The sequence below is a fragment of the Pezoporus flaviventris genome, unplaced genomic scaffold (assembly GCF_033815535.1).
Source record: "Pezoporus flaviventris isolate CSIRO_AGI_PZ_B2104156 unplaced genomic scaffold, CSIRO_AGI_Pfla_v1 ptg000031l, whole genome shotgun sequence".
Classification (NCBI taxonomy): domain Eukaryota; kingdom Metazoa; phylum Chordata; class Aves; order Psittaciformes; family Psittacidae; genus Pezoporus; species Pezoporus flaviventris.
Window position 1 is genome coordinate 31,430,951 of NW_026892579.1, and position 16,844 is coordinate 31,447,794.

The following is a 16,844-nucleotide window of genomic DNA, read 5'->3' on the forward strand; positions in this document are numbered from 1 at the left end:
GTATTTCAAATATTATATGTTTACTAGACTATAGTAAGATGCTGAATTACTTCAGAAAGTGTGCAAAAAAGCTGAACAAACTAAAGTAAGGTTTTAGTTTGGGATGTACAAAGGCCCAAATTATTATCGTCTATAGAACTGATTATTTTATCTAAACACGAACAAAAACCACAACAAAACTTAATTTATCTAATCTCTCAGGGTGAAGTTACATATGTAATAGCTGAGTACAACTTGATGGAGAAGACTGCTCTTTCTCTTTCCTTCATGCAGGCCAAAAACTCAAAGAACTGTTCAGTGTAGGCAGGCCATCTACATTTTCAGACTTGGACTCCACTGGTCATATTTGTACCCCAGATGTGCACACCATATTTTAAAATGAAAACAATAAAAAATAAAAAAGCATCTCTAAATGAAGAATATCCTATACATACTGTATTAGCACCACGACGTTTCATCAACAGAAATTTTGTCCTCACTGAAAGTGGATGCCAGAATTAGTTTGAGACTTTTCCCCCACTGTACATACAACCGTGTTACTTGACAGTAATAAAAAACCTGAAAGCAGGATAAAAACCAACGAATCTCTTTTTTTTTTTGGTATGTGTGTGTGTGCGTATTAACGATATTAGACTGAAAGCTTTGCAGTTACATGGGGTATCCCAAGTACTCATCCAGCACTGAGTTCCCACCAGCCTTCTGGAATGTCTCCAGTGAGTGAAGCCTTACTTATTGAAACCAGAGTCAGACTTATAAAATGACATATGGTGGGACAGCTAACCCATTTGTATGCCATTATTCCATCGATTTACATTAATAGGATTCAGCTGATGATAATATTAAAAAATTGCATGCTCTCATAAAGTGTTTTCTGTTACCATGAACTGAAGTACAATAAATGCAAGTAACCCCCTCAAGACTATGACCATCCCACAGCAAAACATGGGAGACACCACACTTGAGTACCCTTTCTTCTGTTATGGATATCTACATAAATACAAGGTTTTCACAAACTTGATTTCCTAAGGATGACTTTTAATAACAGAAATCCATTCTTTATCCTGTTGGTACTTCTCTCAAATGCTACTCAGTGTCTATACCCCACTCTTCCAAAATTGTATTCTTCCATCCACATCTCACTGTGCACTTTTACATCAAGCCTGCTTACATGAAAGTATGTGAAAAAAAAAAATTACAAAAAGCTACTTTCTGTAGAGACAGTTCCAAATAACATTTATGGATATTAAATACATCAGACTGCTTTAAAATACAATCTAAAACCAATGCCAAGATCTAGAAGGGAAGTATTTTCGATTAGCTTAGTTGAAATACCTCTTTTTTAACACGACCTGCAAAAGCAATTTTGAGATAAGCATATCCTGCACGTACAAACATCTTAGCAGAAAGCTAAGTTGAGATAAACTTCGCATTAAAAAACATTGACATTTGCAACTTTTCTGCATAAAAACAAGGAAGGTAATACATGAATACCTGAAATGTTTGCTTGTTTAAATGACCTTTTTTAGAAATCAAACATTAATACAAAATTCCATGAATGCCTTTTATCAGGGAAGATTGTTTTGTCTTCATTCAGCAAAAAGCAAGCCAAGTTAAATCTAATAAGCTTCCTACCTGGTTCTCGTTGACTTTTCAGAGTTAATAACATTAGGAGTAGGAGGGCTTTGGATTATTCCTATTTATCTTCACATTCTTAAAATGCCATTTATTAACATTTGGATAAAATTAATATTCTACTAAACCTAAGAAAGTTTTGGTTGCTTGAAATATTATAGAGGTCTAACTACTAGGAAATGATCAGAAACCTACACACACATATTTTGGGAATATATAAAATGGAACAAATTTTTATACCAGAAACTGGCAGAAAAAGTTAAAATGATGTATTTTGTGGGTCTTACAGAAATTCTGTTCTAGAGTCCATTACCATAAAATAGAACCAAACTTAAAAGAATTAAGGTTTGAAATAAATACATAAAATAATTTCCACTTCTAACATTATGACAAGATAAGAGTTAAATCTCTATGAAAACATGAGTGCCACCTACAAATTACAATTCTCTGGACTCAGCAACTCAAGCCCGCTGACTAGTGTGGAAAAATCGCTGTACTTCTAAACACCTCAACTAATAACTGGAGCCTAAAAGGAGTCACACATATTGGTAGTCATGTTAGCTGACTACTCCCATATAATGGAAAACTACAATGAATTCTAACCTAAGATTACTGACTCTATACTTAAATATTTGTAATTAGAAGGCAAAGGCTCAGAAGACAAGGGGAAAAGCACATTCTCTCATATTGTTAGATCTCTGAGACAGCAGAGCATGAGATAATTTCATTATGAGAATCTTACAAAATATCCCATTGGAAACGAGTCACCAACCATACTAAAACACAAAAAGAGAGCACCTGTCCTTGTCGCAATTGCTGAAATATCTCAACCAACCACTTAGTTTTCATCAGGAGAGGATAACTAGGTGTATCAGGTTCAAATCCAGTTACATGGCACAGTTCCCCACTGGTTTGGAAGTGGGGGTTTAATTTGTTTCCAAGAGAAATGAGAAAACCTGACACATCTTCATCTCATATTCTTTGCACACACTGCTTCTGTTGTTTTCTGTGGCTGTGAAAACCCAGCAAATACGGCTATTTTGGCCAACAAAGACAAATAACAGATTAATTTTCTCAACTCCACAGAATTTACCTTGTACTATGAATAAACCCTGCATTAATCCTTTCACAAATAACCAAAGAACTTAGTTTTAGACAGGTAATTTTTGCTTTTGTGTTTGAACTTCAGGAAGCGCATTTTTTCTTCCCCAATGCAACCTAACAAATGTATTCTGAGCTAAAATGTTCTATCCTGGGTTAGAATCTGACTGGAGTTTTCTGCCACTTGTAAAACATGTAGAATGAGTAATCTTCAGTTTCTGAGGGTACTAGCATTACCCTTAGATGACAACATTCTCAATTCATCACCATAAAAATTAGTATTCCTGGAAGTAATACTGGAAGGAAGCAACTTTCTGTATCCCACTGAATACAACTGTGGACAGAACTTACAGTAGAGTTTAAATTAATTAGAGTTTTAATATGTCAAATGTATCGGTGCTGAAGGCTGATACATCTGTCAGTATCCAACACGAAAGCTATGAATATTAATGCCCTAATTTTATCACTTTTTACTTGTAGATGGTTTTGGCATTCTGTGGTTTCAACAGACAATCTGGCAGTACAACCAACTTGAAATTTGAAAGACCAGTCCATGGATTTTTATTGTTTTTTTTACTGTATTATACCTTTTATTTCTTTCTAAAAATAGTTAAAATGTACACATTCCTACTCCTCCTCTGGAAGTTTCTCCGTGCTTTATAGCCTTCAGTCTCAACTTACTCATACCCAGATCTATTTGATCTACCCTGTGTGTTTGATTTGCCTTTGCTTCAGAAAGTGGAAAACCACCTGCTCTTGCTAGGAGTCAAGATTTTGCACAGAATGCAAGTCCTATGGCGGAACAAACTGTAACATGAAGTATGAGCAGTATTTTAAAAAGTTGCCTTCAAGAATGACCTCAATCACCTTGCAATTCCTTTGCTGTGTGATATCCTTCCACCCTGTTCCTAGACAGATGATCAGTGAAGAAAGACATAATAGCTGAAACCAGCAAAATATCAGAATATTCCTCTGGATGGCAACCTAAGCTTTTTTTTTAATTTTTTATTATTTTTAATTTATTGTTGTTGTTGAACTGGTCCTAGACCAGTTGTGAAGAGGCAGTTACTGTGTCCAAACCTGGTGTTTACATAAAAAGAACATCAAGATCTAAGTTGCAATATGTCAGCTGGTAGCTTTAAGACCAACTAATTAAGTTCAGCCCAATAATTCTACTTAAACCAATGAACCTTCTCTAGAAGAGAATCCAGCCCATGAAGAGTAAAGGTAAACACAGAACCCACAAAACCTTCTCATACTTCCTCTCTGCAAAACTACTATAACATATAAACACACTTATGTCAAAAACGTATTTCAGACACTGTGATAAAAATGAGTTATGCTTGTGCTCTAGGAATAGTTTTATTTGGGTATAATATCTCTGATCTTATTATCAATTTGAAGTTTAATTCTTCTGAAAAGAAAAAATTCTTTCTTAAAAGAAACAAAATTCTCCTACATGTCTGCAAAGCCAACACTGACACACTGTGCTTTGTAACAAATACAATAAGATGAGAAGACTAAATTATCAGACTTCTTTATAACCCCATGAGGAAAGAAGTGCACATTTTAAACTGCAAGTTAAGAGCACGTCCACATTCTTCTGACTGGCAGAACTGCTGGGCATTACTACCTTTCCTAAAACTGTAAGAAACAGGAAGCCTTCAGGATCTTTCAGAGAAGCAAGCAGTTGTGTGTTTTTAATTCATCTCAGCAGTATCACTTAACAATCCTCACACTCTTACAAGGCACACAGCCAGCACTCAGTCTACACACGACCAACTGGTGAGGCTTTTGGTCATGGTTCCCATGCTGCAGCCCTACCACGCACCCAGCAGTCAGGACCGTGCTGGCACTGGGTCTGTTGGGTTGAAGCCACAAGCCAGGGCCAGCAGCGTTGTACAACAGGACCCTGGAAACTCATCATCATCTCCTGCTGGCGGCCATGCAGAGTCCTCCGTCCTCACAGCTCCGCCGATGTCCTGGCAAGTGTCTTGTGGCTCTTAGCTGTCAGAGTAGTTTGGTAGGCAGCTTTCAGTGTCAGCCACCCCTGATTCTCAGTGTGCTTGTATGAGGGATGCTCTAAGTCAAGTGAATCATAGAATATGAACTTCTGCATGAACATGCAGGGAAGCAGGGGCCCACACAGACCCTGCTCTCTCTATACAAAATGCTGAGGAGAGACCAAATGAATTTAGCAGTGGGGAAAAGCAGATCATGAGGATTCTGCACTAGAATTAGAGATGCTTCTTGTTTAATATGTATTTGTCTTGAAAGTTTTTAAGACAAAGTTTTTAAGAGCAGTAACTCTTACAAAATAAAAGCAGTCTGATACTGGGAACAAAAAAAAAGGAGGAAATGAATAGATGCTCTGAAAGCACAAAAGCAGTGTTTTACTGTTTTGCAGATTGTAGAGATACAGTTAAGAAGTTTATTTAAACAGTATTGACATGGGCCCTTTCTTTTCCCTGAAAAAGGAGAAGAGGGGGATAAAAAACCCCCATCAAACACCCCCTCTAAACTCTCAAAGAACTGCAAACCTAAATGAAACATTTGACTTCCATTTCCGACAGGAAACTGAAGCAATGAATAAATACATTATGACTTAAGCTCTCTTGCTCATACACGCAAACAAATTCCATTCTTCCCAAGGAGAAGAAGAAAAGCATATATCCTTTTGGACAAGAGCTAACAATACTTAATAGCTTGATGATATCAACAGGCTGATTCACAGACTTGTGAATTCATTTCAGTGTGTCACAGAAATGAATTTACCAGACCTATTTGTTATTCTTTGTTTATCTTCAGAGTGAATTATTTAACTTTTGGTCAACAGGAAAAAACAAAACCAGGAAACGTGTTCACTGAACTGTTGGACTTAAAAGTTTACATGTATTGTGCATATGATGTGAGAAAAAATGAAAAGGCTTGGGATCCTTATATTTTTTGCAAGTCTTTCCAAAATTGAAGTAATTCCATCTGTGGTTATAGAGACAATACCAACAATCAAAGCAACTACAGAAAAAAGTGCAGCCAAGGAAGAGTGAAACTGGAAAGTGTGAGAGCAACAAAACCAAAAAGCCATGGTAGTACTAACACTAATTGAAAATTAAGTGATGGAAGACTTTTAAAGCACAATAATCTCTATGCAAAATATTCTTTATATCAAGTAACAACTGTACTTGGAATGTCACCTTAGACAGAACAGTGCCCTGATCCAGTGTAGCTAATTCTTATGTCCCCGAATGGGCAAGAAGCATCCATAAATACACACATATAGACAGAAAGCTTTCTTGAGAATTAATAGTCTTGCGCAATGCAAAAGGCAAGAAATGTCTGCATATATGCCACTCTCACCTTACTCTGTGGTAAGAGAAACACTGATTTATGCTATTCTAACCCTAAGTATCAACCAGGCAGACTTAATGGTTCACTTAAGGTAAAATCATCTTCATATTATAGAACGATTTTATATAACATATGTTAACACTGTAACAAAATAATGATTTCGAAACATTTTTTGCTTACCTTCCTTTTCAGCAAATGATTGACTATCTGCAATGACTTTTGGTATTTCTGGATTGTAACGAGTCCCCTCTGGAAAAATCACTAAATACATCTGTGGGATTAAAAGAAAACCAAGACAGACAAGTTCTTATAACGAATGTAAGCCAATTCCTTGTACAGAAATTATCATCACTTGATAGGTCCATATTGTAATTAATTCACACCATTGATTACCATAAGGATCCAAAGGAAATTAGAATACTTGAGCTACAATTTCTTAGCTCTAAGAAACTGTTCAAGGTTGAAAATAATTTTCTTTGAATGTACACCACAGAAAGTTGCCCAGGTGATTTAGGAAGGGAAACAGAATGCATTAACAGAAGTGAGCAAGTCAGGACTGGCTGATGTCAACAAGACTATCTATTTAGTCAAGTGGGATAAGAGGAGATTTTAAAAAGACAGTCAAATATGTCACAAATTACCTAAATTATTATTACTTTTTTAATACTTATGTTGCATCTAGTTTTTTCTTCTACTGAAATATAAATTTCATTCCATTCATAATCAGAAATACTATTAATTGAAATTATGACAGATCAGCTACTTTACGTGCCTTTATGCATCTCACTGTGTTATATCTTAAATATATTATGAACTTAAACTCACGGTTTAACATAATTTGAACTTCAAAGTCACATTCCTTGAAACACATGCCTGCAAGGTTAGACTTTCCTAGTAAATTAGTGCGCTTGTCTAGTCAGTAACAACTGCCTATGGGTTCTCAAATCATTACACAGGTAAAGGCTGCCTAAATATCTGCATATCCAAGTCTAAAATTATGTACCCAAATAAAAGCAGTCAAATGTGATGAATTTTCCATTTGCTTTCCAAACAGAGTATAGATTTCCATCTCTCTCTGTTTGTGTGTGTCTTGTATAATCTCTGACTGCTGACGCAAAACAGCACTTAAGCACTGAAAAATTTGCATTGGGGGCTCATCTGCAGAAGAAAAGGCTATGGTCACAAATGATAACTAGCATGGAGTTGAACATGACACATTACCAGTAAAAATCATGCCTACTGTGCCTAGACTAACTACAAAATTTGTTATCTTCACAGAAACGTATCGCAAGAAATATATTAGAATAGAATCACAGAATCATAGAATAGTTAGGGTCGGAAAGGACCTTAAGATCATCTAGTTCCAACCCCCCTGCCATGGGCAGAGACACCTGATGCTAAATCATAACACCCAAGGCCTCGTCCAACCTGGCCTTGAACACTGCCAGGGATGGAGCATTCACAACCTCCCTGGGCAACCTATTCCAGTGCCTCACCACCCTAACAGGAAAGAATTTCCTCCTTATATCCAATCTAAACTTCCCCTGTTTAAGTTTTAACCCGTTACTCCTTGTCCTGTCACTACAGTCCCTAATGAACAGTCTCCCCGCCAGCATCCTTATAGGCCCCCTTCAGATACTGGAAGACTGCTCTGAGGTCTCCACGCAGCCTTCTCTTCTCCAGGCTGAACAGCCCCAACTTCCTCAGCCTATCTTCATACAGGAGGTGCTCCAGTCCCCTGATCATCCTCGTGGCCCTCCTCTGGACTTGTTCCTACAGTTCCATGTCCTTTTTATGTTGAGGACACCAGAACTGCACACAATACTACAGGTGAGGTCTCACAAGAGCAGAGTAGAGGGGCAGGATCACCTCCTTCGACCTGCTGGTCACGCTCCTTTTGATGCAGCCCAGGATACGGTTGGCTTTCTGGGCTGCGAGCGCACACTGAAGCCGGCTCATGTTCATTTTCTCATCAACCAACATCCCCAAGTCCTTCTCTGCAGGGCTGCTCTGAATCTCTTCTCTGCCCAACCTGTAGCTTTGCCTGGGATTGCTCTGACCCAGGTGTAGGACCTTGCACTTGGCATGGTTAAACTTCATGAGGTTGGCATCAGCCCACCTCACAAGTGTGTCAAGGTCCCTCTGGATGGCATTCCTTCCCTCCAGCGTATCAACCAAACCACACAGCTTGGGGTTATCCGCAAACTTGCTGAGGGCGCACTCAATCCCACTGTCCATGTCAGTGACGAAGATGTTAAACAAGACCAGTCCCAACACCGATCCCTGAGGGACACCACTCATTACTGGTCTCCAGCTGGGCACTGAGCCATTGACCACAACTCTGTGTGCGGCCATCCAGCCAGTTCTTTATCCACCGAGTGGTCCATCCATCAAATTGATGTCTCTCCAGTTTAGAGACAAGGATGTCTTGTGGGACAGTGTCAAACGCTTTGCACAAGTCCAGGTAGATGACATCAACTGTTCTACCCCTGTCCATCAGTTCCATAGCCCCATCATAGAAGGCCACCAAATTGGTCAGGCAGGATTTCCCCTTAGTGAAGCCATGATGGCTGTCACCAAGCACCTTGTTGATTTTCATGTGCCTTAGCATGCCTTCCAGGAGAATCTTGCTCCAAGATTTTGCCAGGCACAGAGGTGAGACTGACTGGTCTGTAATTCTCCGGGTCATCCGTTTTCCCCTTCTTGAAAATGGGGGTTATATTTCCCTTTTTCCAATCATCGTGAACTTCACCCAACTACCATGATTTCTCAAATATGATGGCCAGTGGCTTTGCAACTTTATTCGCCAGCTCCTTCAGGACCCGTGGATGGATCTCATCAGGTCCCATGGACTTGTGCACGTTCAGATTTTAAGATAGTCTTGAACCAGATCCTCTCCTACAGTGGGCGCAAGGTCTTCATTCATTTTAAAGAAAAGGGATTCACAACAGTCCAAGGAGGATTATCAGTGTACAGAAAAACACTGACAAGCGTGAATGCACATCATGGGAAGATGCAAAGTTAATTACAAACTGAGAAAGAGACACACAGGAATGTAACTTTGTGCTTCTGGCCCACAAAATATCAGAATGTGCTGGTACCTGCACTTAACAACTGCAGACAACTGGCAAAAAGACCGAATGCAGAAAGATAGGACTCAGCAAGAGAAATCTCCAGAATCACCCCATAGTGAGAAAAGTTGAAGGATGCATTAAAAAGCAGAGAAGGGAAGAAGTTTAGGAACTGTGCTAATCATTGAAGCCAGCAGATCAAGAAAGAAGGAAATGGCTGCATAGCCTAGAACCCAGCAGGGAAAAACCCCAAACCAAACCAAAAAACCCCAAACAAAAAAAACAATGACAAACCAGTAAAGAGAGCTCAAGGAACGGCTGTACTTGTCATGGTATGTTTAGGGAGGAGGAGAGCTGGCACACTGCAGAGGCAGGTTTAGTCCAAGAATTTTCAAGGACCAGTGAAAACCCAAGATATATACAGATTGGTGGGGAAAGAACAAGAAAATGGGTTTAAGAGGCAAGGTGCTTACTTTTTTATAACATGACAGTAGCATAAGCACAGGGATGAGTACAGGAATCCTTAGACCCAGCTGAAGTCCACACTTTCCCCAGTCACGTATACATTTCATCTATGAAGTACACTGTTGAGATATTCAAGTAACTAAGTAAACTTTTGAGAGTTAGTTGGAAAGGGCATAATACTCAAATCCAGATGCATTTCCCACCCCACTCCCTTTTCATAAACAGGCTTATATTCAAATCATATAATTTAAATCCTTAAAATGTTACTTTGAGATGACGTACCCCCCCTCCCCCATTAAAGACTGAATGCTCAGCTCTGAAAGGTAATACAGTGGCTGTTACAAGTAATAACTGTCAGAGTAAAGAAAGTGAAGCACACAGGATAGGTATTACCATTCTTGCTGCAGAGGTCAAGACTTAAAAGCAGATAATCAGCCATCAATAGCTGATTACACAATGGAGAATAGTATCTGTTTACTCCAGTCCTACATGTGTAATACAAAGCAGAGTTTAAATTATATGTTAATTATTGTTGTAAACCTCTAGAACACAAGCAGCTGAACAGGTTTGTTGACCAGAATCTGAATATCTCTGAATTGAAAACATACCAACAAGACAGAAAAGTTGCCTTTGCATCAAGTTCAGCTTATAGAAACCTAGTATGTAGCTCATTAGGTCTACTTTACTTGAGTAAAATTCATGAATATAAATAGATGTATTATTTATTCTCACATAGAATCCTGCAAAAGACACAGATATTCTGCCAGTGCAATTCAGCCTCCCGAATCTGCTTGTCTGACTGGCTTTTCTCTTCTTCCACCATGGGCTGCAGAGGCTAAATCCTTAAGCACTATTTCCAAAGACTGTAAGAACTACAAAGCTCTAAGACTTTTACTACTAAATAAGCTCCCCTGAACTTGGATTAAGAACCGTTAAGTTGTAAAACCATTTTAATTGCCTAGAAACACTTGCTGCAGCTAAGGCCATTTTTTTTTATACAGAGTATTTCATTTAGGGCTATTAGCTTCATAAGTTATGCATTTTATCACAGTGACTGCAAAATACAGTGCTCATGTTCAAAATGGCATAGAAAATTTTGCATTACTATAATCCCTGGTTCATTGATACAGTGATGTAAGCACAGTAGGTCTGTATGTTCAGTTACATGGCACTTTCATGCCTATTTCTGTGTAATGGGTGGGTGTCAATACACTCGCTATCTCTCATCAATCTGAAACCTTTGAGAAGTGGATCAGGATTCATTTAGTAGAACCCTACCAATTCCTGCTGGAGCCAGAAAACCAAGAAAGAGGCAGGGGCTATCCTCAGAGTACCCAGCATAATGTCAGCAAACCTGTGCAATCCACAAATGAAATGAAATGGATGAAGAGAATGGCTTTCACCTGAATAACAAATCTATTTATTTCCTCAATGCTGTCAAGGTCTCCCAGGCAAAAAGAAATAGCAATGGCACTGAGAAGGGATATGCTTCCAGAGGAGGGAGTAGGGCAGCCAAGGAAGTCTTTGAGATAGCTCAGAGTGCCACAAAAGAAGCTGGTATGGATGAAGCAGAGGAAAGGGGTATGAAGCAACATGAGCGCCTGGATTGTAGAACAAAGTCAGCCCAGATGCCACAAACATACAGTGAGAAAACATGCTAAAGAGAAAACATGGCTGAGGACAGCAGTTTGGAGAGTGTCTGGGGAGAGCAGCTGCCACTCTGTAGAAGAACATAGGGCATCAAGAAGTGGTAACTACTGACTAAAGTTATCTTGCATTTACTGTGCTGTTCCCGGATGGGGGACAAGGGGAAACCAATAAATATTTTTATTCAAAAAGTTCAAAATTATATCAAACAATGTATTTCCTTAGTTTTAGTATTATTATTCTTGCATCCTGTCACCCAGACAGATTCATACATGAATCTATTTAGACAGTTGCCTAGAAGATATGCTAGATGAGAAACATTAACACTCAGCTAAATAACTGAAAAATATCTGGTATGAGAAAGCATATCGAGTATAAGTGGAATGAAATACAAAGGTGATATAAGGAAAGCAGGCAAGGTATACAGGATTTACAAAGAAGCTCATAGGGATTTGCAAATTAGTAACTATATGAAAAATAATTATATTAAGCCTTAAAGCAGTTGTAGTAATGTATCTGTCCCCTTCAGGTTTTTACTGTTTGATTAGCACTGCTTCACATGACAAAGGTTTATTCTGTAATGGAAAGAATGACAAACCACATAGCAACCAGTAAGAGACTGGTTGTACTGAGTTAAATCCCACATCTTTCCTGTTAGGGTGGTGAGGCACTGGAATAGGTTGCCCAGGGAGGTTGTGAATGCTCCATCCCTGGCAGTGTTCAGGGCCAGGTTGGACGAGGCCTTGGGTGATATGATTTAGTGTAAGGTGTCCCTGCCCACAGCAGGGGGGTTGGAACTAGATGATCTTAAGGTCCTTTCCGACCGTAACAATTCTATGATTCTATCTCAGAATGCAGATATTCTACTCCCAGTGCATGATGAAAAGAAATGTACGTTGCGTTTTCAATTATCACACCAAACAGTTCACTGTTCAGAAGAGTTAACTTTCTTTATAAAACAAGAAGATTGAGTATATCAAGTGTGGGCTGGATATATTGTTACATTAAGAAATGCGTTCATCTTCTTATGGTGTACATTAAAACAGTATTAACACAAAAGTGTCCTTCAAACTGTGCGACAGTCTCTGCTCTCACAAAACGTAAAATTGCAATTTGTTAATAATCAGCCAATCTGATGGAATTTTAAGCAAAATCACATTGTTTCAAGTGAGTTTTGCCCGCAACAGGTCCAATAATGAACCACGAGTGGTTCACTTCAATGACAGTCTGAGAAACAAAGTAATTTCCAAAAATAAATAAGAAAATTTATAAATTCAAGATCCCCACTAAGAGAATACAGGTGCAATAGCATTTCAGTCTAGCATCAGTTTCGTGCATGTCTAATATTGCTGCGCTACATCTGGGAAGAAGAATGGAGCAATTGTGAACAGCAGGTCAGGAGAAAAGGCTGTTAAGGCAGGCAAGTGAGTAGAAGTTGTAAGACAAGGTGAACAAGGAGCATCATGCAAGTCCGCTGTCCATACCAAAATGAGGCATACCAGATTACTAATCTGGTTGTACTGTGAATATAAGACAGCCAAGAGGCAGCCTTATTTTTCCTGTCTGCATTCCACCTCCAATTTACTTTACAAAACCAGGATTTGCTACACTAACTAGAATAGAAAACTGGTTCTGCCTTCGTACATATCCTCATTTTCTTAATGGGAACAGGGATAGCTCCAGACAGGCTGAACATTAATCATCTGGATTCTTTTGTTTAAATTGTATGTGGAGAGAAACTGTAAATAACAGTGACCCTTAACACAGATTCCCGTCCATCTCCTCTCTATTGGCTTGTAATTCTTTTTCTTAACAGCTGAAAGGCAAGCTTTTCTCTAGCACTACATTAAAGAAAGAACTCCACCACATACATGCAGAATGACAAAGCAGCAACAGCTGCTCACTAAACTGAGGAAAAGCCCACCCTGAGCTGTAGCATCCAGTGCATAAATTTTAATAAATATTATGGAGTAGTAAATTAATTATTCTCACATGAAACTGTTGAGTTCAGGGTGTACTCGCTTTACTGATTAAAATGTCTTCATTTTAAATGTAATATGGTTGCTTGTGAATGTCACACCAAGCTGTAGAACTGCAAAGTTTCTTTATGAATAATGCAGTAAGGACACAGGTCATCATATTCTCCCAGTAGCAACTGTAGGATAAAGAGCATTTACAGCATCTCCATTTAAATTCTCAGATAAAGTGGATTACAGAAAGTTTAGTCTTCCCTCAAATGACAACTCAATGGTCTGTTTCTTTTAGCCCAACAGATGTAAACATTTATCTCTGTGAATAGGCTTTTGACAGCTTTGGTTTTGTAAAACTTAAGTGTCACTCCGTATATGGTTTGACCACAACAGATTTAAAACAGAATGCATTTCTGCAGCAGTTACATTTCTGTTTTATGCTACTGCCCTAGAGAATACAAGGAAAATGGTACCAACTGCCTGGTAAACACGTCCAGGTTCTGTGCCCATTTCCAACACCACCAAACTGGATTTATTTCTTTCATTAATTACATGTAGACATCCACCATGGAAAGCAGAACCCACAGCTGATGTAACTTTAAAGAAAAGCTTTATGCCTAAATCTCCCCCCACATTCCAGTTGGTCTAAAAATCATACACTAGCCTGTCCAGTCCATTTATGGCACTGTAACAACACTGAACATCATTTCCAAAAACACACAGAATTAGGTGAGTTTCTAGGCATATCTGCCTAATATTGTATTAAAAAAAGTCCATGTTTCTATAAAGGACACTAATTTTATGGAGTTCAAGTCAAGACTCTTGACACAATGAAAACCTTACTACAACAAACCCTTGTATTTTAGGGGGTGCAGAGGGAAGCCAGAAAGCCAGACTCAACCAGAAGCTGCGTAGAAAACCAGATGCTAGCAAGAAATCCATAGGCCTGCGTGAGAAAACACCCTGCTAGGATATTTCATCCAGGCTAACTGAAGTGAACTTAACCAGCACTTTATAGGAGGGAGGAATTGCTTAGGGGGATGACTACAAATATGTTTCATACCTCCTCCAATTTGTCTTTGCTTATTCCAATACACCTCAGCCTTTACAGAAAGTAGAATCTTTGCCACTGATATACAGAAAATAACTCGATGCAATGCAAACTTTTCACACCCCAGGACCTTCCCTGGCACAAGCTACCACTTGCAGGCACAAGTTACATCATTGAAGATGACCATCTTCTCCATGTGGACATCATTAGATTAAACATAGGACAGAAAAGTTTAGCTGTTACAATGTATTTCTGGCATTTGTAACTTACATGCTATAAACTGGAAACAGATGCACTTTCTTGCTTCAATTAAAAACAAAAATACCTGGTTTATGCTACATCTTAGTTCAAGACACAATGAGCTTGAGCACAGGGATGCTTTACTGATTTAAGCCTCTCAGTAAGTGTAAGGCTGGTTTACTTTCTCAACACAAACATAAACACAATATCTCCAAAAAAAAAAAAGGTTTCACACACTGCATTTGGAGTGACAACTCTTAATCCCATCATTTTAAATAAAATTAAAGTGTAACTGTTCTATATCAATGCTTGTTGAGTTGGTTTTCTTAAGTCTAGCCAGCAAAGCAGAAAACATTTTAATGCACAGCAAGTAATGGACGTGAAGCACTGTGATTTTAACCACTGAGCCACAAACCATACAGGGAGTCATGAGAAAAGTCACTTGGCACTAACAATCATTCTTCAAATAGAAAATTATCAAGAGTTCAGGGTTTCTTTGTTGTTAGTTTTGTTAGGGTTTTTTTTCTCCTCTAGGCGTAGCAGACAAAGTTACTCAGTTCTAAGATGTCACTGCCATTAAAAATTATGGATTGCTGGGATGACTAATTAAGACTTGGTAACAATGGTTCTTGACTTTCAGAAGTCAGGAATACCAGTCTCTGACAAGTATACAGTAGTCTTTTGAAACACAGGAAACGCTAACAGTGGTTTCTCAAGGAAGGTGTTATAACTTATGTTCCAAGATGCAGTCCAGATTCCCCCTGCCCTCTACAGACAGAACCACAAAGTTGCAGTTATTCATAAAGGACTAGTCAAATTTTCCCAAGTTTAATTAGAGGTATCACTCTAATTACAGAAAGTAACTGTAAAAATATACAAAGAAAACAAATCCATATTACCATCTTGTAGTTTGCAAAGATCAGGTATGGCTCATTTCTCCAACAAGCCTTTGCCATTAAAAAAGGCACAAGACATGCAGAGAAGGGAGGTATAATCTTACCGGAGTCTCAGCTTTCATCTGGGCTCGCAACTTCTCTCTCATTTCTTTTTCATTGAATTTGGCACTTCTTTTTACATAGACTCCTCCATGCTAAAAATAGGGAAATAAAAAGTATTAAATATTTAAGTAGTTTAATGTAGAATAGTTGATAGAAGAACAAACAAGATGAGAGTGAAAAGTCACCTTTATGACTCATACTGCAAATTGCCCACAAGGCAAATTGCCTAGGTTTTCTCCTAGGATGAAAGCACCTGAAACTAATTTCAATTTGCATGTACTTAAGTTCACAAGAATTTGTTTAAGTAAAGATCAGATCTAAAAAAAAAAAAAAATAAAAAAATGCATAAGACACTTGAAGTGTCTATTTAAAGGTGTTAAATAATTTAACTGAAACATGGCATTGGAACCAACCCCAGCAATCTACCTATTCCAAACACCACTGACAATCAGCTTACCTTGTATTTAAAGGGAAAACAGCACAACTGAAGTTACTCACGTACAACTACTTATAGGTCAATGTTTTCAATTTGGTGTGCTCACTCTTAAATAGTGACTAATGCAAATACTGGAATTACAACTATAGTACCTCCACATAAAAAAATTATTAATAGCACAAAAGTAACTAGCATAGCTCTTAAAAACTTCTATGCACTTTTATTAGAGAAACAAATCTTTAATAAAGATATAATGTACTGAGAAAATAAGTAACACAAAGTCTGCAGAAGACAAAGGATATTATAGAAGCATTTTTACTGAAAACCATTATAAAAAGCTAGGCCATTTCCTGGAAAAGATTCATTTTATGAGTTGTTCCACACAGTTTCTCAGAAAAACTTCAGTAAAAGGACTATGACGAAGCTCAAAGAAAGAGAGTTATAAAGAAATAAAATCTGCCTCATCATTTCCCTCTTTCGTCACTTTGTTTTATCTAAGGTGTACCTAACAAGAGGATGTAAACAAACATGCTCCAAAATGAACTACTAATGCAATGAATTAAATGCTACTAATGCAATGAATTCTGGGGGCATAAAAAAGGAAAGACCAGAACTTCCAAATAACAGAAGTCTGTTTCCAAGGTACATTGTTTTAATGGGTTTTGTAACCGATTCCCTATTTCGATTATAGTCTTTTCTGCCTGCCCTGACTCTTGGCATTAGGATTTGTCAGATAATTTCTGTCCATTTATGGTTTTACACACTCTTAACAGAAAGGTGACAGTAAGATTAAAACTGGTAAATGCTGAACCTTATTCAAATGTCTTATCTCAGGAAAAGATACAGTACATTGTAGAAACAGGGGTGGTAGGGTGTGTGTGTGTA

At 38.2% G+C, this 16,844-nt stretch overlaps 1 protein-coding gene across 3 annotated transcripts in view; it reads right to left on the bottom strand.

Moving 5' to 3' along the window:
* AGPAT5 (1-acylglycerol-3-phosphate O-acyltransferase 5) overlaps positions 1-16,844 on the bottom strand; it is a 57,531-nt gene that overhangs the window by 21,238 nt on the left and 19,449 nt on the right. For all 3 annotated transcript variants that reach the window (XM_061460657.1, XM_061460656.1, XM_061460658.1), the window contains exons 4-5: positions 15,526-15,615; positions 6,262-6,352 (exon numbers count right to left, since the gene is read on the bottom strand). In XM_061460657.1, the coding sequence (XP_061316641.1) occupies positions 6,262-6,352; positions 15,526-15,615 (181 nt within the window). The remainder of the gene's footprint in view (positions 1-6,261; positions 6,353-15,525; positions 15,616-16,844) is intronic.